Source organism: Musa acuminata, chromosome BXJ3-10, assembly GCF_036884655.1.
Source record: "Musa acuminata AAA Group cultivar baxijiao chromosome BXJ3-10, Cavendish_Baxijiao_AAA, whole genome shotgun sequence".
Lineage (NCBI taxonomy): Eukaryota > Viridiplantae > Streptophyta > Magnoliopsida > Zingiberales > Musaceae > Musa > Musa acuminata.
Window position 1 is genome coordinate 20,001,426 of NC_088358.1, and position 23,763 is coordinate 20,025,188.

At 37.2% G+C, this 23,763-nt stretch overlaps 4 protein-coding genes across 9 annotated transcripts; 2 read left to right on the forward strand and 2 right to left on the reverse strand.

The window, feature by feature from the left end:
- Positions 1-500: 500 nt before the first annotated feature.
- On the reverse strand, positions 501-3,529 carry LOC103999937 (E3 ubiquitin-protein ligase AIRP2). 3 transcript variants are annotated; one of them, XR_672823.3, is made up of 6 exons: positions 3,198-3,529; positions 2,866-3,028; positions 2,676-2,742; positions 2,333-2,567; positions 1,973-2,249; positions 501-885 (listed from the first exon to the last, which is right to left on the reverse strand). XR_672823.3 is itself a non-coding variant. In XM_009421840.3 (5 exons), the coding sequence occupies exons 1-5, from the start codon at positions 3,281-3,283 to the stop codon at positions 2,039-2,041; spliced, it is 762 nt and encodes a 253-aa protein (XP_009420115.1). In that variant the 5' UTR covers positions 3,284-3,528; the 3' UTR covers positions 1,856-2,038. The 3 variants fall into 3 exon arrangements, 1 of the variants encoding a protein (XP_009420115.1); XR_001975800.2 differs by having other exon boundaries at positions 501-889; XM_009421840.3 differs by lacking the exon at positions 501-885 and having other exon boundaries at positions 1,856-2,249; positions 3,198-3,528.
- Positions 3,530-6,074: 2,545 nt separating this feature from the next.
- LOC135651290 (kelch repeat-containing protein At3g27220-like) lies at positions 6,075-11,652 on the forward strand. The gene is made up of 7 exons (XM_065171286.1): positions 6,075-6,521; positions 7,746-7,931; positions 8,737-8,966; positions 9,139-9,309; positions 9,893-9,998; positions 10,986-11,192; positions 11,403-11,652. The coding sequence occupies exons 1-7, from the start codon at positions 6,279-6,281 to the stop codon at positions 11,565-11,567; spliced, it is 1,308 nt and encodes a 435-aa protein (XP_065027358.1). The 5' UTR covers positions 6,075-6,278; the 3' UTR covers positions 11,568-11,652.
- A 490-nt stretch (positions 11,653-12,142) lies between these two features.
- On the forward strand, positions 12,143-18,273 carry LOC103999935 (uncharacterized). 3 transcript variants are annotated; one of them, XR_010501993.1, is made up of 7 exons: positions 12,143-12,492; positions 12,570-12,647; positions 13,244-14,573; positions 15,145-15,411; positions 15,593-15,748; positions 16,814-17,016; positions 17,922-18,273. XR_010501993.1 is itself a non-coding variant. In XM_009421838.3 (6 exons), the coding sequence occupies exons 2-6, from the start codon at positions 12,637-12,639 to the stop codon at positions 16,931-16,933; spliced, it is 1,884 nt and encodes a 627-aa protein (XP_009420113.2). In that variant the 5' UTR covers positions 12,143-12,492; positions 12,570-12,636; the 3' UTR covers positions 16,934-17,171. The 3 variants fall into 3 exon arrangements, 1 of the variants encoding a protein (XP_009420113.2); XR_672822.3 differs by lacking the exon at positions 17,922-18,273 and adding an exon at positions 17,187-17,425 and having other exon boundaries at positions 16,814-17,101; XM_009421838.3 differs by lacking the exon at positions 17,922-18,273 and having other exon boundaries at positions 16,814-17,171.
- A 464-nt stretch (positions 18,274-18,737) lies between these two features.
- LOC135650504 (rho GDP-dissociation inhibitor 1-like) lies at positions 18,738-20,237 on the reverse strand. Of its 2 annotated transcripts, XM_065169906.1 has the most exons (5): positions 19,692-20,175; positions 19,547-19,613; positions 19,238-19,456; positions 19,044-19,168; positions 18,738-18,974 (listed from the first exon to the last, which is right to left on the reverse strand). In XM_065169906.1, the coding sequence occupies exons 1-5, from the start codon at positions 19,878-19,880 to the stop codon at positions 18,894-18,896; spliced, it is 681 nt and encodes a 226-aa protein (XP_065025978.1). In that variant the 5' UTR covers positions 19,881-20,175; the 3' UTR covers positions 18,738-18,893. The 2 variants fall into 2 exon arrangements, with proteins under 2 accessions (XP_065025978.1, XP_065025979.1); XM_065169907.1 differs by having other exon boundaries at positions 19,044-19,456; positions 19,692-20,237.
- Positions 20,238-23,763: the final 3,526 nt, after the last annotated feature.

Genomic DNA, 23,763 nt, shown 5'->3' on the forward strand with positions numbered 1-23,763 from the left:
TGCTTCTTCATTTCTTCTTTTCTTCTTGAATAAAGCTTCTACAATAATTATTCTTATTCAATAAAGCTTCTTTATTTCTTCTTCATTTAGCTTCTACAATAATTATTCTTATCTTCTATTATTGTTATTTCAATAAAACTTCTTTATTTCTTCTTCAATAAAGCTTTTACAATAATTATTCTTATCTTCTATTATTTTCCTCACACCTGTGCTTCCCCTTTGTATTATTGAAACTCTCGTCACATCTCCTCTGAACGTCGACTCATCTGTCTTAATTGGATCCACATAAAATCCTCCATCAATTAAATCTCAAATTCATGCAGAGTAGGATGATGAATTCCACGTAGAATGACGAGTGAAGGATGACATTCATCTTCTTCTTTTACTTTGGACAATATGTGACGATTATATATTGGATGATGATTAACTGACGATTATATATTCAGTTACAACGAAACCCACTAAACCTAGGACAAGCTCTTACGGATACAAAACACAGGTTTATCAGTACAATTTCAACCCAGATCTATTCAGTGTTTGAATTGAGAGCTACAGGAAGATTTAATCTCACATCAGTTTTGAATCGATTCTGGTATTTCAAGAAGATGCAAGAGATCAGCATTTGCAACTCGGATGATCTATAAAACAGAAGATTAGTTTCCTGTTTCCCAGTGTATACTCAAACAGGTCCCTGGTCATCTCTCACAGCATCAATAATTTCCTCCAAACAGTCCTGTCCCCATGTCTTGTCCATGTGAATCCAAGTAGTCCATAGAAGAGCATGTTTTGAGTAAGAATGACACAGGAATCTTGAGACATGGTGCTGTAGTCCAAAATAGTTCTTCAAAACAGCTTTTCCAATCCATAATGTGCTGTAGTGTTCAACTTCCTTGCAGAAAAATGATGTAAATAAATAGATCTATTGATTTACCAGAACAACACTAGCCCTTTTTATCTGAGACCCAAAATATATTAAGAAGTTTCAAATGAGAAAAAAAGTTACTGAAAAAGACTAGATTCAGTTTATCTGACATCAGTCATAAATTATAAGTAGCACAATTTTAATTAAGATTCAAGAATCTTCATGTGTATATAATGATAAAAAGAAAAGGAATGCTTCCCATCTTGGAGGACAAGAAAACCAAGAGGTTCTGCTGATTTGGATCACTAGCAAATGATACACTAGAATTGACTGGGAGAGTGAGTTTTGTGCAACATGACTATTCCAGGAATGCATTTAATTTACTTGTAGGATAGTCATGGTTCAACCAAAATAGAGCTGAGACTAAGGAAGATCAAGTAGATGCATCAAGTTGAGAACAAAACATATGAAAAGAACAATTTGGAGTTATGCATCTACTTTACCAAATAGTTTGGAAAATGTATGAAGTAACTAATATAGTGGTTCTAATGAAACTATCGGCACTTGTTTTTTTTTTTTCTAATTGGTGCCTCCATTGAGTCAAAAGAAAAAAAAAGTTTCTGGTCTTCAAGCCTGCCCAATGATATTGTAATAGAACAAGAAGTAAATATGAATAAATTATGACAAATTCAAATCTACTTTGTTAGTCACTTTTAAGAAGCTTATTCAATATAGTTGCTTATCCTCTCTGATAGCCAGGTTGACACAAATGTGTTTAACCAATTTGGTCAACCAATATCAGCGGTATGATAAGCTGTCAAAGGGAAAATGATGGCCAAACCAATCACATATGTTTCAAGAAAAGAGTGTTTAGATGGCTTTCATGAGTTCAAGAAAATAAGAGGAAAGTGCACAAACAGCCAGTCAAAAAGTCAATTAGATTTCAATTTTTCTTTTCTTTTTTCTCCTACAAGGTGTTCTTTTTCAACCATGGAATATCAACATGTGCATCGAAAGCACAGATTTTATATGCAATTATTCGAAGAAGAATTACAGTGACACTCTACTGCACATTTGGAACAAGTGTGAGACTGGAAGAACTTATCTTACCAGAACCAATCCGCAAGGAATGGCTGGCCGGCTTTCCAGCAATCTGTACATCCTTAAATCTCATGGTTATACTACATAATCATAATAAACCAAGAAAAGGCTGTCTGGAATGATCAGTGGCAAGCTATCTATATAGCGATAGAAGCGCCTCAGGTTATCCCTTTCTAAAGTCATGGTGTCGACCACCTCACTCTTGTTTGTAAGCACCCATAAGTCTCTTGAACGCACTCTTTTTATGCTTCCTCTACAGAAGGGGCAGGACTGAGATCTCACATTCCTGTGAAGCACAATCAAGTCTAGCTATGGGAAGGCAAACATCTATTAAAAGCAAGTAACATACGATGAGGAGTAAGCATTTACCAGTCGCGGTAGCATTTTATACACATAGCATGGCTGCAGCTCGGCAGGACCATTTTGGTGCAAACCTCCAGGCAAATCCCACATTCGTCGTCTCTGTCAAAATCCTCATCGAAAAGCTTCTTCGGTTCTTCCATTCTTTTTCTGCCAACTAGATATTTATCTCGGCCTTTCTCTTTAGATTGTTCTCTTTCCACTATGTTGCCTTTAATTTGTTGAAGGGAAGGATATATAATAGCTGCGATTTTGATTTTAGGCAAAGAAGTGGGCAAGGATCCATTGATAAGTAGGTGTTAATTAAAGATCTTTTTAACACAAAGAAAGAACTTAAGTTGAGATTGTGCACCATAGAACTCTCTGATGCTGGCCCGTCTTTCGAACGTAGATACTGTTGTCATACCATCAACATAAACCTGCAAAATTCAGATTTTTTATCATACTACATGCCCATAAACCCATTTCTTGTTCGATCAATGATTGACATGATTAGTCGCACATACTTGAAAGATGTATGCCAGAAATTGTTGGAAGAGTACCTTGTAGACAAGTATTTGGAAAAGCCCTAAATAACTTGGTAGGCTGTAAGAACAAGTGCAGTCCAGCCATTGCATTAGGAAGAGGAAGAAGGGTGCCAAAGGACTACAGGACAGCCTCATCTGGAGACAGGCACCACCATAAGCTCTTTGAATGGCATCTGCCCTGTAAACCCAACAAATCGCTCGTATTCAAGCGCTATGACATAAAATCTGCCACTTGATTCCAAACATCATGAAGATTGAAAGTACTTGCACAAAACCAACAGATACACCCACATATTAGATATGAGAGGGAGAAGAGAGAGAGAGAGAGAGAGAGAGAGAGAGATTACAAGGTGTTGGCATGGTTTATGTCAGCTTCAAGAGCTTTAAGGGAACCTCTGAGGGATGGTGGCCTGGCAAGCTGGCTCTGAAACATAGCCTTTACGACCTTTCTCGTCCCTCCTGGACCTTTGTGAGATAAGAAGAAGAAGAAGAAGAAGAAGAAGAAGAAGAGGGGGAGGAGGAGGAGGAAGGGGAAGTAGAGGGCAAGAAACCAAGAAAGAGAATGGGATCCTTTAAATTGCTATCCTGTGCCTTGATTCCATTAGCAAAACTTCCAAGAATCAAAATGCAACAAAAGGTGGACCGCAGTAGCAAGGCAAGAAAAGGCAACCCCTCTCTCTCTCTCTCTCTCTCTATGGAAATAATTGAAAAGAATTAAAATATAATCCTCAAAGATTGACCAGCTGCAAATTGGATGAGAATGAGGCTGTGGGAGCCACTTTGGCACAGGCATGCATTCGGAAGAGCTCATCTTCCCCCACAACCAAAGACCAGGACCACTGCACCAACCACAGTGAGAACCAACAGTTGGACAGGAAATTGCCCTGCCCACTTCCTCTGGCTGAAAGAGACCACTGGAGTTTGGAAATGGGGTTCGGAGCTCAGCTTGAAGCCCACAACAGCCTCTGGTGCATCACTCACTCCATGAAACAGGGCAACTACTCTTCAACCTCATCTAACAAAGGTGGATGAGCCTCCACAACTCTCTTCAAATATTCTGACAAATGGTAAAATCTTAGTGTTCCATAAATAAATATATATGTTAAGATTCTTATCACCAAAATTACCTTTCTTCATGTAGAAGCATAAAAAAAAAGGCATCAATCTTGTAAATTTGATATGGATAACATTTCCATTTATGTTGGAGCAAAACAAAAAAATCATACTTTGTCAAATAGAAAGAAAAGAACAACAACATAAAATTTGTGATAAACCTTGAATAGGTTTCCATGGATCAATGTTGACAGCTCGGGCATTTCTTAAGAATATAATGATATTTAAATTTTTTTAGAAAGATGTGTCCATATGAATTGCCACCAATCTTTTAATCCATTTGATGAGGATGTTCCTCGTCTGCCAAGATTTGACCTTAAGCAAATATTAATTGCTTGTGTCTGAGGTCAGTCATCCTTCTCCCATCTTGGACCTTTGACCATCTAGAATACAGATGTAAACTGTGTCAGACGTCAATGGAGGTGGCTTTGCCTCAGGAACAGGATGATACTGTTGGCTTAAATGCACCATTGTTTTACATGTGCAGGATACTGGAATTGTAAGAAAATAGTACAGAAGATGATGAGTTCTTAAAGAATACATAAACTCTCAATATTTATTCATCATTATTTTTCTTGATCTCATTTTTTTTATCGCTCATAACCTCACAAGCCCTAAGTCATCTTTTGCAGATGCAAATGTCTTCTTTACATTTTTTTTAATTAAATTTATTAAAAATAGATGAATTATTTGTATAATTATATTAAATGAATGTCATGATAAGATGGAAAAAGATTAATGAAAAAAAGGAAAGGAGGAAAAAAAATTATGAAAATAAGAGTACTGATATCCAACGGTATTTATCGAGGACCTATATACTTAACTAATCACGTGAAAAGTATATCACCCATGATATCGGACATATCGCTAAATGATCACTCGTCCGAGCTACTCATGCCCCTGCATCGCTCGTTCCATCTCGTTGCCGAAACATCTTAAATCAAAACAATATATCATTTCCAACCCTTACGTCGGACAAATCATAAATTTTTTTTGAAGTTGTTAATATGATAAAATTTTGTTAGTTATCTAATGAATTGTTTTATATAGTTTATTCTAAAAATTTGAATTCTATATTAAATGCTTCTTTTTTTACGTAAATTCTATATTAAAAAATCTCAAAATTTGATTATGTATTGAGTGATATTATTTATTTATTTATATAGAGCATCTTTTGGTTTTTAGAAAATGATATTACTCTGTCCAATCGTGAGGTGTCATTGCCTTGAACTTATTGGCTCAACACTAACTTCCTGTAACATGATGTCTCTTTCATTAGATTTTGACATCATCCGTTCTTCTCAAGTGAATCTTAGCACCACTGGATCCAATAGCTTAGTTTCACTAACGAATGAGCTAAATCTTGGGGAGGAGGATGAAGACATGGGAAGAGAGAAGGGTAGGGGGCAATGGAGCAACGAGAATGATGCAAGTAGTAAGGATAATGCAAAGCAACGAGGATGGTGAGGACGATGAAGGTGATAAAGATAGCAACGAGCAATTGCTTTGCATCGATAAGGCTTCGACAAAGCTAAGAGTGATTAAGGGAGATGACAGAGCCTCTTAAGATGATAGGTAGCATAGTAAATGACATTGCGAGTCATGACAAGATAAGACAATTATAAGACGATAATAGGACGAGATAATATTTATCTTTTAAAAAATTAAAAAATTATGAAAAATAATATAAACTTTTAAGAGATTATCCATTTTTTATTTAAAATTTTTAAAAATTATATTATATTATTTTTATGTTAGAATCGTTATTTGGTCATGAATCCGCTTCACTTCATTAGACACAAGCAAACAACCAAAAGAAGCCTTAACATATGACATATAAAAACAACTAAAATTTTAAAATATTAAATTTAAAATTTTCCAATGATTAAAATGAACAACTTCATGACTTTTATTTTTATTTACTTCAACTCTTCAAGTATTTCTCATTCGGAATAAATAAAAAAAATAAAATCACGTGGCAGCTCTCCCAATCCGCCCTCTTCGCCGGGTTCCATACCGGTCGTCGATCGCCTAAAATGACGGCCCGGCGCAGTTGTCCGAGTCGAATACCGCCCCTCCTCCTCCAAACCCACCGCTTTCCCCCCCCCCCACCCCCTGCTCGCTCACAGTAATAGTCGACCCCGACCACGAATCCCATCAGCGCTCCACCTCACCACTCTCTCCTCCCCGATGCCGCCTCTCCACCACTTCTTCCCCTCACTCTCCTCTCCCTCTCCTCACTTCTCTCCCCCTATTTCTATGGTTCCCCCTCCACTCCTCTTCCTCTCCCTCTCCCTCTCGCTCTCCCTCGATCCATGGCCAGATTCGGAACCGGGAAGCACACGCCGGGGAAGTACATCTTCCTCCTCTCCTGCATCATCCTCCTCGCCCTCGTCCTCCTCGCCGACTTCCTCTGGGCCTCCTCCTCCTCCTCCTCCTCCTCCTCTTCCCGTTCCTTCCCCTACCGCGTTCTTCGTCCTCCATCCTCTTCTTCCTTCCACTACTGGTCCCCCTACTTGGACCTCTCCATGGCTCTCTCCGCCCCCGACGCTAAGCAGGTGAGCTCCATGCCCATCTCATCGCGCTGGTTCCTGGAGGATTTGGTTCGGATGCAATGTAGGCTCTTTTCTCGTCCGATCTATATTCGATCTGCATTTTCTATTTTGTTGCTTCATTAGTAAGTGGAACTCTCCACAGACAAGGCCAATCAACTGAGCTCGATTATGATCTTGTCGTGTTGGATTCTGTTTGGGAAGCTAGATTCTCGAATCTGGTTCCTGGAGGATTTTATCTGGATGCAATGTAGCCTCTTTTCTCGTTGGATTTGGATTCTATCAGCAGTTTTCTTGTTATGCTCGAAATTTATTGTGTGTAGTGGAAACATTCGCAAAGCTGTTAGTCTTGTGTTGTTCGTTCATCTAGATCACGGTTTGAGGTCTTTTATCTGGAGTATTGCACTGATAAATTTTCTGCTCAACTTTGTGTCTTCATCGAATGCTGAAATTGGTATGTTCTATTAAAATTTCGCACATTGGACGAGTCTGGCAAACTGGATTTTCTTTTACATTAAATACGTCGTAATTAGTCTTGAAAAATATTTACCAGGTTTGAAAGATGTTGTAAATAATCTTAGACACGGGTCCATTTTATAATTTTGGAGTTAGCCTTGTTTATCTTTTCTTACATGTGAATGCTGGGACATGTTTTACCGAAGTATACCATGACTTGTTCTTGTTCTGTTTTGGCACTTAATTTCTATTATTTTTGAGGATTCCATGATGTATTTTAACCTTGGGTTAGTCAGAGATTCTCTAGTTGAGGAAGTGGTTTAAGCATATCTGTCTATGCCATCTGAAATCCTTCTACTGTTATACGTAACCCATGAGACTCCTCTAGGTTCTGTATCTTATCTCTTGCTTTGCTTTCTGGCTGAATTTGCCTAATTGATTTGTCAAAACATTTGCAAGGGAATAAAACTATGATTTGTCTGTGTTTCATGCAATGAGCTTCATTCTACTTCATTGGTCTTTTCTCTTTTAAGTGAATTAATTTCTGCTGTCCCACAGACTATGCATTATGAATGAAAGAACTGTTTTCACAATAATCCTCTTTTTAGAATGTGGACCTGAAACAAAATGGTTTTTCTTTGTTTGGTTATCTTGCTTGTATAAGTTATCTTTTTGCTGATATTTCCTGCAAATTGTTCTCTTTGTATGTATAAGTCATTTTTAATGCCTTTACATATTCCAAGTGAGTCATAATATTAATTTTCTTTCCAACAGTCTGAAGGAAATTCTAAAGGTATCAAATTATCAGTCAAGGTTCTCAATGCAACTTTTGCTGATATACCAGCACCACAGTTAGAATGGGAAGAGATGCCCGAGGCACCCGTACCTCGTCTAGATGGGGCTGCCATACAAATTAAAGACCTCTTTTATGTATTTGCTGGATATGGTACCATTGATTATGTAAGAATTTTGAAAATTTTGATGCCTTTTTTCTGTTTTTCTAGGCTTTTCACTTCATTCACATTCTGTAGCTCTTTCAATTGTCTATAAAAGGAAGTGATTGTGAAGTTGAAACCATACTTCTGCCTTTGACCTTCTTCCTGGTGTTTGATTAGTGCACTCCATGTTTAGCCTTTAGTTATTAAGTTTTAGCATAACCATGCTAAATAATATATAGATATTTTTTAATATATGAGAGAAATTGAGTTATATATGTCTTGTTGCTCTATATTACATTTGATGAAGATTATGACTGGTGAACCTTCGGGATGAACTTGAGGAACAAATGTAAAAGACAATCTCAAATAAGATAATTGGTCTTTCACGTCATTCCATCCAATGAAAGTTGGACTCGTGAAAGGCCCTACATATTAGGCATTAATTCCCGGACATTATGCATATAACTTGTTACTAATTACATTGACTACCTGTTATCAGCTGGTAAGGATGCCTTATAAAAGAACAATATAGTTTTTTGTATAGCTATTGATGTTTCACAGGGTATTTTTGTTGGCTAATTTACACATCTGGTTGTATGAACCTACAAAACAATATGATGGATAAAGCTGCTAAACTAGACAAGGTATATTATGTTGTTCTTGTTCATTGTTATCACTGTCAAGATTTACTGAATTGTCAACACAAAACAGTCTAAACAAATTTAGTATGATTTTATTCTTCTACGAGCATTTTGATATGTCATGGTGGACTCCGTAAGAGCTGCTTTACCTTTTAATTCATATTCTTCTATGCGTTCGTCTTTTAGGTGCATTCTCATGTTGATATATATAACTTCAAAAACAATTCGTGGGGCGGAAGGTTCGATATGCCAAGGGAAATGGCAAACTCACACTTGGGAATGGCAACAGATGGAAGATACATTTATGCGGTCACAGGACAGTATGGCCCACAATGTAGAAGCCCTACTAACCGCAACTTTGTGTTGGATACAGAGACAAAAAAGTGGAATGAATTGCCCCCACTACCCGTTCCTAGGTATGGGCAGTTTAACACATCGTGACCATCTTAAGCTGCTGCAATTTTGTTGTCAGTGGCATCTTTTCTGGAAGACATCCTTTTTCTTTGGCATTAATAACCAGGTTATTAATCCATTATAATTTTTAACTAAACATTGAAATAGCTTCATCTGGATTTCACTGCATTTAAGGTATGCCCCAGCAACTCAACTTTGGAGAGGCAGACTGCATGTTATGGGTGGCAGCAAAGAGGATCGCCATGAACCTGGATTGGATCATTGGAGCCTTGCAGTAAAGGATGGAATGGCATTAGAAAAAGAATGGACAACCGAGATACCAATACCACGCGGTGGTCCTCACAGGTATTTTTCCATAATCTTTCTTCAAACTATAACTTCATGTTTACACATAATATGTATCATTCCTAACTTCTCATGATATTTTTGACTTTTGGCTTAACACCTTGGAGTTGAGATGTCACACTGTAGAAATTAATGCCCCCCATTAAACATTGATGTGACGACTATAAACTTACATAAGGTTATAGATGTAGCAGGATCCTTTTTGCTTAGAAGGTTATTTTACACCCCTCAATTTCATGTTGTTTATAAAATCCAATGTGTTCTATCAGTCATAATTGTGGTGCCATTTCCATTTAACAAACTTAGAATATCTGGTAGTTGTAATGCCACCACCTAAGTCTATTTTGAGGAAAGTTTTGCTTCAATTAGCCTGCCAAACAGTATCTGGGTGATCGTAGATTTAAATTATTGCCAACTCAGAACTTTTTGTAATGTTGATTTTAGTAATGCTCATCTAACTCCACACTTCCCTGATTGGAATAGAGATAATAGATGGGCTTTACAGAATGAGTCAAATTATGATTCATATAACAAAAAACACATATTTTCCTATTTCTCATGCTATACTTTATTCTGCCGTCAGGTCATGCGTTGTCGCCAATGATCAACTGATAGTTATTGGTGGTCAAGAGGGTGATTTTATGGCTAAGCCAGGATCACCAATTTACAAATGTTCTCGAAGACATGAGGTACTGAAACTATATTTTACCTGCCAAGTGACTGTCAATCACTTAATCTATTTTTATATCACTATCCCGTTTGACAAGCTGATGTCTTTATTGTGCAACTTTAGGAGAGAGATATGTGACAGTACATGAGAATGGAAACTGTGTTTGTGAGGTCAACTTGATCAGTTTTAACCTTAGATTCTTTCATAACTCATTGAATGTAGTATGACAATGCGAGTCATTTGACATGCCTACATGTGGATTATGGAGCAAGAAAAAAATGGTATACTAGGATCCTAGCTAGTGTAATGATCTAGAACCTGGTATGTTTTCTCCAGGCATAAGCATCACAGTGCTCCTAACACAGTCGAACATGAAAAAAATGTCATAGAATAGATAGTTACAGGAGATGGCAAATAATAATCTTTTTTCTGAAGAAAAGTTCTGTTCTGGTGAAACATATTCCCACTCCATATTATTGCTTTTCCTTTTTTCATGTCTGTCACTCTTTTTTTTTTGTATTTTTGACTTTTTTGGTTCACACCTAAAAGATAATACATTTAATTTAATTTTAAAGAAGATGGTGTATTATTTCAAGCAACAAGGAGTTACACTTGAGGATTTTTTTCAAAAAAAATTTATACAAAAGTCTGAAGCATGAGCAAATGCTTTTTAAAACCAAGATGAATCATGCTGCATGTATTCATGCTTCATGTTGGAGTTCATCGGGTATCTTTCTACTGATCAAGTTCCCTCTGTGCCAGAAAGGAAATTGAGAGTCTTTTACATAAAAAACCTGTTGTTGAAGAACATTTCTGTATTGAACATCATGCTACTTGATGTGGTGGATGAATATCAACACAAAGCATTTATTTGAGTCGGTTTTTTTATGGTGATATTATCCTGCTCAAGTATCTATTTTCTGTTGCAACTAGCAACTGCATACCATGCTTATATATTAAATGGTGAAAATTGATGCTTCAGAAGTGGAGTTATCCTTTTCTCCAGGTTCAATATGGTGATGTTTACATGCTGGATGATGGGAAAAGATGGAAGCAGCTGCCCTCGATGCCCCTACCAAACTCCCACATAGAGTTTGCATGGGTTGTTGTCAACAACTCAATCATTGTTGTCGGTGGCACCACACTGAAACACCCTATTACCAAGAAGATGATTCTACTTGGTGAGGTCTTTCGGTTTAATTTAGACACCCTGGTAAGGATTATTTTCTCTTGTTTGTTCTTGCTTCAGAAATATAATTTATGATCATCTAATGCATTATCTTTTACCTCAGACGTAGGGTCAATAAAGGATAACAGAGGAAACCATTTAAGATGGCCTGAAAACTAATTAAGTGAATTGATATGATGTTTGTGGATGTTATGTTTCCCTCATTAGATATGATTTCTTCTTTAACATGTACAGAAATGGTCGGTAGTCGGTCGCATGCCTTTCCGAGTCAAGACAACCTTAGCTGCTTTCTGGAATGGATGGCTATACTTCACATCTGGTCAGCGAGACACAGGACCGGATGATCCATCTCCAAGGAAGGTCGTTGGAAGCCTGTATAGAACTAAATTAAGCTTATAACCACATTGTTTGACTTGACTCCATCTATTTGTATCTATCAATTTTATGTTATTTGAGGAAATATATCAAATAGAGCCAGACATAATGTCTATTTTTAGTTCTAAAGGAAGTTTTCCTACTTGGAGATTGCACCATCCAATGCTTGTTAGACATCTGCTGGTTTGAGATCAATTTTAGAGATATAGCCTTAATTTGGCTAGAATTTTTTTGAGATGATTGTCTTAATTTGATTAGAATTTGCAAGTTATGGCCATAATTACTTATAGTTATGGTAAGATAATTATTCACAAGAAATGTGAGTAATTAGAGATGTATGGTAGCATTAATGATGCAAAAGAAAGAAAGATTTAAAATACGTTTTTGAAAAAAAAATCGATTTAATTGATCTTAAAACTTAATTAATTATTTTATCACGTTGATGTCATTGTTCCTCAATACCTCAATCGATAAGTAGATCCGGATCCGATATGACTGCGATCCGACCCGATACTGTCACTAATTAACCGTTCGGAGCGGATTCGGTTTCATGCGCCCGTCTTATGTGAACCGACTCACTATGCCGCGTGCGGTCGTCGAGCGATCACGTGGGGACGACCTTCACGCCTCTCTCTGTCTCTCTCTCTCTCTCTCTCTCGCGGTCTTGTCTTCCTGCCGTTTACCCATTTTTCTCTCTCTCTCGTTCGTCGCTGCCTTCCTCCGTCGAACACGAATCCTAAATTTGAGCCTCCGTCCCGTTATCATTTTCCATTCCTTCCCTCAGATCGAGGAGGAGGACGGCCCCCTCGATCGCTTGTGTGGCTTATATTCCCCTAGGGCAACTCCACCGGAGATCTTGCCGATGATTTTCTGAGCTGGGTTCCTTAGGGCTCGAATTCCTACGCCGTTGGCGCCATCCTGCCGCTAGAACATCAGCGAAACGCGAACCGTGAGTTTCTGTCTGTGATTGCCTTTTGCTTCTTCTTCCAAGTGAATTCTCAGCATATACCTTCTTGGTTGTTGCAGTCAAGGCATGTGATTCTTTGGGCAAACGCTCTATAAGGAATTAAGGAAGATTTTTCTGGAGTGCATAATGACGTCGAGGTCAGTCTAATAGGCCTATGTTTAGAGATCAATGTTGTTTTTCTTTTGTTTCTCGGATAGAAACATGTATAACACAAGTTGAAGAGGATTGGGAATTTTGTTACATGTCACCGGTTGTTATTCGTTTTGAAACTAGAACAAAAAGTTAGTATTTACTGGAAAAACTAAAAAAAAATCAGAGCCATTCTTGTGGTTAGAATTTTGTTCATTGAAATTGATTTTCAATACAATATTACTCAACTTAGTACAATATTTAAATGTAATCTACATCTTGTGGCATGTCATCGTAACCCAAAATACACTATATTATTGTTGTATGGTGAGTAATGATGAAACTTGTGATGACCTTCAAAACCAATGTGTATACACGGTTGCCATTGTTTCATCCATGGGAATGCATGTGTTATCTGTGTAAGAAATTGGTTTACCTATTTACCTATGCTAAAGCATCTAATTACATATCTTGACATGTTTCTCATTATAATTTATTGACAATACTATTGAGTAGCTATAGTAAATTCCAGTTTGAATGTTGTAATTATATTTTACTGATAAGGTCCTCATTGACTTGCCAATATAATTTCTCCCACTTGCAGGTTTTTGGCTTTTCAAAAATTCAGAAAAGCTGGTTATTCTTTTCTAGCAAATCCCAGAACCAGCTTTTCCACAACGAATCCTGGATTTTCTTCAGCAAATGGTTTACCTTTTTCATGCAGATTGTTCCCACAGAACAAGGTTTTTCATGGATGGAATAACTTGTTTATGCTCTATAAAACGGAGGAAAATATATCCAAGAATAATCCCTTGAGGAAGTTCTTTGTCATTTCAGCTAGAAGTTCGATGACACATCATATTCAAGTTGCCTGGAAACAGCTGTGTGTAATGTACTCTTATAGAGGAATTGCATCTTCACCTGTCAGTAAGATTGCTTGTGCTGCAAGTTTAGCTGTCGCTAGATCCCATTTGGTTCCTAGCTTTCTTGCATTCATTACTGGGGAGATTGCATTGTCCAAGACAGCTTGGGCAGATGGGGAGTACTTTCCAACACGAAATGCACTTTATATGCAAGCACAAGATAGCCATATTTTCCTCACCTCCTTTATTCTTTCCATATTGGAGTGTTTTATTTTGTTTCTAAGAGCATTCTATTTGGCAGTTCTGTTCTCTCCTATTATAGTATTGGCTCCACTAGCAGATAGTTGTGATACTCAGTTCAGAAAAATGTGGAATCATCTTGTTCATTCTACTCTGGAAAAAGCAGGCCCAGCATTCATAAAATGGGGTCAGTGGGCTGCTACACGTCCGGACCTCTTCCCTAGTGATCTTTGCTATGAATTGGCAAAGCTTCATTGTAAAGCACCTGCACATAGCTTTGCCTACACTAGGAAATCTATAGAAAGAGCATTCGGCCGCAAACTTTCTGATGTTTTTGAGAATTTTGAGGAGGAACCTGTGGCATCTGGAAGTGTAGCTCAGGTACATCGGGCTTCTTTGAGATTTCGCCATCCTGGTCAACATGCAAAGCAGTTAGTTGTTGCTGTAAAGGTTAGACATCCTGGTGTTGGTGAGTCCATTAAGAGGGATTTCATGATAATTAATATGGTGGCCAAAATCTCCAAGTTCATGCCCACCTTGAAGTGGTTGCGCTTGGATGAAAGCGTGCAACAGTTTGCTGTATTCATGATGTCTCAAGTAGATCTTGCAAGGGAAGCTGCCCATTTAAGCCGCTTTATCTATAATTTCCGCAGGTGGAAGGATGTGTCTTTCCCAAAACCTCTCTATCCGCTTGTCCATCCTGCTGTTTTAGTGGAGACTTATGAGCATGGACAAAGTGTTTCTTACTATGTTGATGAGCTTGAAGGGCATGACCGACTCAAAAGTGCGCTTGCTCACATTGGGACTCATGCACTCTTGAAGATGCTTCTGGTATATTTCTTGTTTATCTCTTTGTTGGAGTTATCTATTTGTTATGATTCCATGTTTCCAAACTTAGGTTTATAAGCTTTTAAAATTTCTGGTCTTTATTCCTGCATCTGTGTTGGTGGGAGCCTCATCCATTGGGTATACCCTTTATTGGTGAGTCAGTTGATCCAAGAGCTATTTTGCCTGTGTATATTACTTTTACATCCAAATAAGACTTGCAGAACAGTATAAGGAAGTAGTCAGAACTTGCAATACGTTCACTGCCGATACTTCATTTATGATTTTATGGTTCTTTAAGTGAACGTTCATGCTTCTTTTAGAACTCATACTAGCAATGTTTAAAGAGAATCCTTATGCTGATGGTAACTGTCTACCTGATTCCTTCAAAAAATTGACTCTTTGATTATCTTGGATGGGTGAGGATCAAGGTGAGAACCACCTTTTTTTCCTTGAGAACATGTTATGCAACTCTGGAACCATTGCGACCTTCTCTGTGATTATTAAGCATTATTACACTTCAATCAATGTGACTCTTCTTTGTATAATTAACTCGAGCATTCATCTTTTCCTACAGGTGGACAATTTCGTCCATGCAGATCTGCATCCTGGAAATATGCTTGTCCGAGCTCAAACCAAGCACTCAAATAAAAGGCTCTTTAAATCAAAGCCTCATGTCATCTTTCTCGATGTAGGTATGACTGCAGAACTTTCCAGCAGCGACCGTGTAAATCTGCTCAACTTTTTTAAAGCTGTTGCTCTTCGAGATGGACGCACTGCAGCTGAGTGCACCTTAAGGTTATCAAGAAATCAAAACTGCTCAAATCCAAAGGCTTTCATTGAGGTACTGTCTGTTGTAGCTTCTTTTTCTGAACGGCGAGATTAATCTCCTCCTAGGCTGGGATTTTTAATTGGTATTTTGTGATCCAATTGTGCACTGAAATTTACTTCCAACACTATATGCATAAACCTGTATATTCATTCATGTGTGTGCTATTTCATTTTATTTATGTATGATATTTCAGGAAGTAGATAAATCATTTAGTTTTTGGGGCTCTCCTGAAGGGGATTCTGTCCATCCAGCTGAATGCATGCATCAGTTGCTCGAGCAAGTTCGCCGTCATAAAGTCAATATCGATGGTAATGTTTGCACTGTGATGGTGACAACTTTGGTTTTGGAGGTACAATCTCTTCATCAAATTTACCACACGATATGTATCAGTTTCCGATTCTTTGTATCTCGTATTTGTAGTACTTGGCATGTATAAGTTGCTTGTGTATATACATATAACCAACCAATTCCAGTTTGAGGTCATGAAACAGAAACATCATGCAGAGCATGGAATGATGGGATGCATCTGTCTTCTTGTCTTGTTTGTGAAAGTCGATATGTTTGCCTGTCATTTAATTTTAGGCATCAAGTTGTCATTTGTGGTTTTTGGTGAGGCCCAAAATTAGATAAACTCTTTTAAAGCATTTTTAAAATTACAATAGAGGCATAGGGCAACAGAAGTCTCTTAGAAGCTTTTCTTAGAAGAATTGATCAAATATTTTCTGATCATGCTTTGTATGCACTCATCAGCTGTTGAAGAATTTCCCAGTCAATAGTTTTACAAAAATACAAAAATTCCAATGTTCTGTTGTTCATTTAATGAAAATTGAAAGACTCATTGTGTTTGCTTTTGGTGGAAATCATCTTTAAACATAGTTTTATATTCTTCATGATGTTGGAATTAAGATGAGCCGGCCTGGATCAGGATGGTGTTCAATAATTTCTTGGTGAAATATCAGGATTTCAAAGTCAATATGAAGTTCTCTTTTCTTTTCTCATTCTTAGGTACAACCATTTATATGCGATAAAACAAAAACAATAGGCCTTATGCAAGCACATTTATCTACTACAACTCATATATTGATGAAAATTCTTTTGCTGAAAAAGTTGTTTGGTCATGTCCGGAGTTCCTTTTCAAAGATCTCATGCTTCACATGAATGGTGCCTGCTTCGTGCATGATTCTGTTCTTCTGCTGCATACATAAACTGATATCTAAGAGCTTTTCATTGAAACTGACCTATTTGAGATATTTACTCCTTGTATGTGGGTGGGAATAAAAATGAAATGATGTATTCGACTTTGTGGCTATTTAATTACTTTGACTGAAGCAACCTGAATATTTTTGTTTTCCAAAGACATTAAATTGGTTTTCATTCTATGACATAACCGTGGCTTCTGCTTGTTTCTTTATAGGGTTGGCAGCGGAAGCTGGATCCAGATTATGACATTATGCAGACACTGCGAACATTGTTATTCAAATCTGAGTGGGCACAGTCTCTTTCATATACAATTGAAGCACTTATGTCCCCTTAGAGAAAGGCTCCTCCCCTGCAGTTTTACATATTCCCAGAGAAATTTTTCGGCAGCATAAAGTTGGTGTATAATGATTATGTTTGGTATGGGCTCTCCAATTTTGTTTTTTCCCTTCTAAATGTTTCTTTTGCAGATTCAACATCTGCATCATGCTTAAATGTTATTAAGGTGAGTTGCTGATTAAACGGGAAGTGAAGTGGAATAAATAAAGAATCTGTCCAGATTCTTACACTTGGCATATTTGGAATTGCAGATAAATTTCCTTCTCAACATCTGTGAGGTTGAACGGAAGAATGTTCTGCCTTTTTCATTTCAGTTGTTAAAATCTCATCAATGATTATTTAAGCATGTGTGTGGTAATTTTGGCGCAACTTGCAAAGATCAATTCTTTGGAAATTTCATGGACCTTTTGATTGTGTTTTCTCTAGTTTGTGCCATGTCAGATCAGCATTTCTTGGTCATTTAAAAAGTCATTCGTCATTCCTCAGTAAATTTGTGTTATCATCAATGGACAACATCTGTGTATTTTTCTTTTCCCCAAAAATTTTGGGCTCTTCTTTTATTGAGTTGAATTGTATCAACTTATTCCAATTTTTTTGGTTCCAAAGATTATTATTTCTTGTATGTTCATTGAAGTAAAGAAAAAGGATAATCTTGACACCGAGGTGTACGTCTTCTTCTGAAACACTAGGAACAGAATAATGAGAACAAGAAGAAGAGCAGAAACATAATTGAGCTTTGGCGAATCTGCATGGCAACTCGGATCTCTTCATAGCATAGTCGTCTATCTGTTCTAAGTTAATAATCCCTTTTAATGTATTTGTAGAGGGTTAATAGTGTGGTCTTTTTGTCTTCAAACACTGCAAAAATAAGCTGTGTATTGATGCTGGTTTGTCTCTATATGTGGGGGTGATACGTCTCTTTTGTGGATCAGTTTTAGTGGATGAACTCTTTATCCATCCATTAATTAGTGCACTTGCTCTTGCAGAATCTGGGAACTCCTAACATGGCTATGTGCAGAAGCAGAAGCGTATGGAGTAAAACTATTATTGCAGGGAGGAAAAGACCAGCTGTGTTATCAGATGAAGTAAGTTGTGTGGCAGATCAGATGTCCTGAGTTTGATAACAACATGAATAAGCCGTCTTGTTTCTTTGTGGAATTCAATCTCTGTTTCTATGAAATTAAGCTCCACTTAAGCCATGATTATGTGTTCACTCACGTCTTATCCTATCCTTTTTTATGTTCAAAAAATATTGTCACTTATGTGTGACTAAATAGAAAAGATGGAGGTCTTACTCTGTTATCTAATAGTCATCATTTATCTAATAGTCATTTTCAAGTCTCATGAACAACGAAAAACGTTGTACAGACAACTCTGTTCTTGGTTTTCCACATTTTTAACCAGTGAGACTAAATGGGCTCATCATCATCTTATATGATGATCTAAATTAACAAATTTCCACAAATCACGAAAAACTTCCTAAAGTAAAGTTTCCACAAATCACTTGTATTTTTTGGCGAGTTTGATAGGTTTACAGCATGATATGCCACCTCTAGTACCGATGGTCAAATTTCTACTTCTTCCTGCACAAGTAATGGATACTTACTTAAATTAACAAAGAACAATGCACAGTTTTGTTCTTAGGAAATCAAACTGGAAAGCTAGAAATGGAAGGAAGCAATACAAAATGTCATGTTAGAGAAGCCAAAGAAACAGTCTTAGCTTTTGAAGTGTGTCCAAAAACCCTGCAAGCTTGTTATTTCACCCACCCACCCACAACAAAGAACCAGTAGATTTGTGAGTCAACATCACAAAATAGATGTCTGTTTAACATCTCCCCCTGGAACAACTGCAGCTCAAACTCAAAGCAAACCTACAAGTCAGCTGTGAATTCGATTCCGGATCGACGATAACAGATGATACAGCACAAGTGATCATAACCCTTTGCGATCGATCCATCAAGCCGGCGTCGGCCAGTCCTTTCTAATCTCGAAGTAGTAAGTCATGTCCAGGTAGCACTTCCCATCATCATCCACGAACTGCAACAAAAAGCATGAGGAAGAGAAGACCAAGGGTGAGGATGGAGGAGTTGTGCGGCGACTTCTTACCTTCGTCTTGGCAGAATACGATCCCCTCGCGAAGTAACCCGCAGGGGTCGCCTCTTCTTCCAGTTCGTACGTGTAGGGCTCCTTCTGGGGGCTGAACGTTCCCAGCATCACCTTGGTGCTGTCCACTGGACAAAGATCCACAACACCTGAGGCACACTCACGTCGAAGAAGATGAGAAAAGACCGAGGTGGCACCTTTCATTCCCGTCTTCCACACGGTGTTGGTGTATCTGAGGCCAGAGACGATGTTGTTGGAGACGGTGAAGGTGAACTTGAGGCGGTAGCGGCTGCCGTCCTTGAGGGCGAAGGCGAAGCCCTTGGCGTCAGGGACGAAGGGGATGGGGAGGACGACGTCGGGGCGGTCGGGGGCGAGGATGGTGAGGTCTTGGATATTCACATCTGGCTCGAGGGTCTCTGAGTGCAAGAAAACATGTGCATGTTTACCAGATCACGCAACGGTTCTCGTGGCAGAACGAGAAGAAGAAGAAGAAGAAGAAGGATTACCTCCGACTTCGTTGAGATCAATGCTTCCGAGGAGCTGCTCCTTCCACTTCCTCAAGCTCTCGTCGTCCTGCAAGACCACAACCCTGCATGATCAGCACCAAACACACCCTCTCCTTCATCCTCGCGGCCACGTCGCACACCGCACCTTGTCCATCTCAAGCTGCTCCTTGAGCCCGATCTGCGGGCCGAGCTCCACGGGTCCCTTCTCCTCCTCGTCCTCGTCGCCGCCGTCCTCGTCGACGGTGGTGCAGCTGAGCTTCCTGTTCATCTTCTCCTCCGCGTCGCCGCTCTGCTCCTCCCCGGGTTGCTTCTCCTTCTGCTCGTCCTTCTCCATGACGTCCGGGTCGGCCAAGGCAGTGTCTTCGGAGGCCGAGGGAGCGCCCGGGGCAACCAACGCTCGCTCTCTCCTTGTGCGCTTCTCGCCTTCCACAGGGAGAAGAGAGGGAGGATGGGTTGGGAGATAAGAGGAGAAGAAGAAGAGGCCTTTGGCTGAAACCCCCTCGCCCCCACCCCTCACCAACACGAACACTGTGTTGGATTTGCGACAGATGGAGGCGAGTGGATGCTCTGTTTGGCTCTGCAAGCCTTCGATCTCGTTCTGAGCGGGAGCGAGCCGTTGATGGGATTGGGTGAACCTGAGGAAGAAGCGGCTATCCGTATGGGAACAGAACAAACAGGTGGTGGGCGAAGAAGTCTTTCCTCCGTTTGGAATTATATTCTCCTATATATATATCTTAAATCCTCACATATATAGATATATATATATTGTAAATAATAAATGGTGAAGGTAAGGATTTATCTCTGAATTTGGTAATGATCTAATAAATTCTTTGCCCACTAAGTTAGGGAAGATTTATGAGATCAACAAGTTTTCCAACTTATAATTTGTATTCTTCCCGGTTGAAGAGCACATTAAGTGATGAGCAATAAACTACACTATCCACACATCACTAGATAGAGGTAAAAGGAGGGAGAAGGTCAGAGTGATTTCAATTCCCTTTGGCATCTAATGCAGTGGATGATTCTTGATGCATGGATTAGTGCTCACAACATGGACATTGGAAGTCCAAGGTGTGTGTCCTCTTCCTCTTTGTCTCGCACACATAACACTCTTGCTTAGGGCTCTTCCTCCATGTAGTATATTAATTTTAGGGTGGGGGGTGGGGTGCACACTGTTCTTGTCTTTGCATTGATCCATGCCATTTAATACCACAAGCTCCATCTCGTGATCATATTAATTGGCTTGCGGCAATCTGAATTCTTCTGATTTGATGGCCCCACTTTTTTTTGTTTGAATTCAAATACTACCTTGAAAATTATCATTTGAACAATTTCTTGAGGAATTTTTTGCCTTTTTCGATTTTTTTATCTGTTAGAACCTTTTCAGATATAAATAATCCAACAGAATAATGGTAATATCATTTTTTTAAATAATTTTTATACCTCTAATCTATTGGCTTCATTTTTGGATCGAAATAATATCTTAGAAATTATAGAATGGATTATATAATTTAATTTTTGGGCTAAATTTTTAATTATTCATGTCGACCCCGAGTCCACGTTTGTCGATACTATCACATTTTAAGAAAAAATATTAAGAAAGATTATTGGACGGATCGAGACTATCCTATTTAAATCATACTGCTAGTATTACAATTTTATTTTGATCTTTTATAATATTTTGATTGTCATCAAAATAATGTTATACATATATATATATATATATATATATATATATATATATATATATATATATATATATATATATATATATGTATGTATGTATGTATGCATGTATGTATGTATGCATGTATGTATGTATGTATGTATGTATACATATACATATACATACATACATACATGCATACATACATATATATATATATATATATATATATATATATATATATATATATATGTATATGTATATATATATATGTATATATATATATATGTATATGTATATATATATATGTATATATATATATGTATATGTATATATGTATATGTATATGTATATATGTATATATATATACATATATACATATACATATATATATATATATATTTATATATACACATATATATATATACACACACACACATATATATATATATATATATATATATATGTATATGTATTTGTATATATATATATATGTATATGTATATGTATATGTATATATATGTATATGTATATGTATATTTATATATATATATGTATATGTATATACATATATGTATATGTATATATATACATATATATATACATATATATGTATATGTATATACATATATACATGTATATATATATATATATATATATATATATATATATATATATATATATATATATATGTATGTATGTATGTATATATATATATGTGTGTGTGTATATGTATATATATACACACACCTTATTCACTTCATCTTGTGAATGTGATTACATAAAGCTTTTGTAGAACACTGACTTATCATCACAAAATTAGTTGCAGAAAATGGCAATCTGCAAAAAATTAATTAAGTTGGGTTAATCACATATATAATCCTAAAACTATAGGGTTAATCCCAAATGAGTTCTTAAATTTTAGTTCGTCACAGATTTGAGTCCCTCAAACACATGTACAAGACGATGATCACCAACATCAACCCAGGTCCATCAGTTAGAATCAGATCAAGTGGAAGTGATGGATCAACTGATCACATTATAGATTTAATAATTTTGTTAAAATTATTTTAAATTATAATATTATGTTAAAAATATAAAATGTAAGAATAATATTACAGAAATAATTTTATAATATAATGAAAGATGACCTCGAAGATGTTAAGACCATAAACTATGCTAAGAGAGGGGAGAGTGAATTAGTGTTTTCGATAAAAACATCATTTTAAAATTTTTCGTTCAGAGATATCGGAAATGCATTTTAAACTTAAGAGTGCGAGTAAGAGTAGTAGTAGTTAAATCAATAAGCAATGATAATGAAAAGCAGAACAGAAATTGTACATCGAATTTATAGTGATTTAGTTGTCGTAACCTACACCCAATCTTGATTCCTTTTTCGTCAAAGCTATCGACATTCACTAACGATTTTCTTTTAATGGGCAAAGATCAACTAACATTTTTATAACTCTTTCTCATTTTCAAATGCTTAGAATAGAACATTTACACCTTACTTTTAGACCTCACTCCTCCCTTACAAAACTTCTAACTCTAGGAGTAAGAGACTCACTAACTAAAGAGAGATTACACAATTTTTTTTCTCTAAGTATAGTTTCTCCCTTTTTACTCTTTTTCTTTCTTACCAAGTAGGAATTAATAGGGTATTTATAGATCCTAATTAACTTAAAAAATTAGAGCTAAAATTTAAATCCCTAAGTTTTTGGGTATTAGCGGTACCATCGTTGGGTCTTTTGGAAGAAGTACATTTTGTATTTTTTCAACTCACAGGTTGTTCCATAACCTGTTATGGCAGTACCACCACTTGACCCAACTTTGGGTCACTGAATGAGCCTCCCAATGAGTTCGACTCAGTTCCAGATCAGGCCCCTAATTAAGTTAGTATGGTTCCACTCAAAACTAACTCAATTACGACCTAACCTATTTCAATCAAGACACGACTTATTATAAACACGAATTCTATATTGTCCGGTATGTCATTGGCCCATTCGGCACTTCGTTTGAACCTTCGGCACTTCGTCCTCTCCTTCAACGTATTGTCTAATCAGTATGTTGACCTCCCGAAATATCCAATCTCCTTAATGTAATATACGATCCTTTTTGCTTGATGTCCGAACTCATGGCACGAAGTCCTTCTGATATGTCGATCAATCCTTCGTCCCAACGTTCAATCTTCTGACATGTTCCACTCCGGCCTAACATCTTATTCTGCATACTTTAATCGATTTGTCTTTCCATGATCAAAGTTAGTCCTCTATCACTCAAATACTGATTAGATCATAGCTTCATCAATTGATTTCATCATCAAAATTTGAGATTGATCTCTCTCTTTTTTACGATAACAACCAATTGATTATGGAGTTTAAACTAAATTTCTATTATCTCTGTCATATTAAAAGAAACTTTAAATATAGAAAATCATGAGTATTTCTTCATTCCATGCAAAGAACTAATTGATCAATGCATCATAAAATCATGAGTATTTTATGCATAATCATGATTTCAAAACATCAAAGTACATCATACCATGCATGAT

Coding starts and splice junctions, on each gene's coding strand:
- LOC103999937 (XM_009421840.3), bottom strand. CDS start 3,283: ATGTTTCAGAGCCAGCTTGCCAGGCCACCATCCCTCAGAGGTTCCCTT. Junction 2,743..2,865: donor TCCAAATACTTGTCTACAAG/GTACTCTTCCAA, acceptor TGAATTTTGCAG/GTTTATGTTGATGGTATGAC. Junction 2,568..2,675: donor CAGCATCAGAGAGTTCTATG/GTGCACAATCTC, acceptor TCAAAATCGCAG/CTATTATATATCCTTCCCTT.
- LOC103999935 (XM_009421838.3), top strand. Junction 15,412..15,592: donor ATCCAAAGGCTTTCATTGAG/GTACTGTCTGTT, acceptor ATGATATTTCAG/GAAGTAGATAAATCATTTAG. Junction 15,749..16,813: donor TGACAACTTTGGTTTTGGAG/GTACAATCTCTT, acceptor GTTTCTTTATAG/GGTTGGCAGCGGAAGCTGGA.
- LOC135651290 (XM_065171286.1), top strand. CDS start 6,279: ATGGCCAGATTCGGAACCGGGAAGCACACGCCGGGGAAGTACATCTTC. Junction 8,967..9,138: donor CCCCCACTACCCGTTCCTAG/GTATGGGCAGTT, acceptor ACTGCATTTAAG/GTATGCCCCAGCAACTCAAC. Junction 9,310..9,892: donor CCACGCGGTGGTCCTCACAG/GTATTTTTCCAT, acceptor TTCTGCCGTCAG/GTCATGCGTTGTCGCCAATG.
- LOC135650504 (XM_065169907.1), bottom strand. CDS start 19,880: ATGGAGAAGGACGAGCAGAAGGAGAAGCAACCCGGGGAGGAGCAGAGC. Junction 19,614..19,691: donor AGCAGCTTGAGATGGACAAG/GTGCGGTGTGCG, acceptor GTGGTCTTGCAG/GACGACGAGAGCTTGAGGAA. Junction 19,457..19,546: donor TGATCTCAACGAAGTCGGAG/GTAATCCTTCTT, acceptor TCTTGCACTCAG/AGACCCTCGAGCCAGATGTG.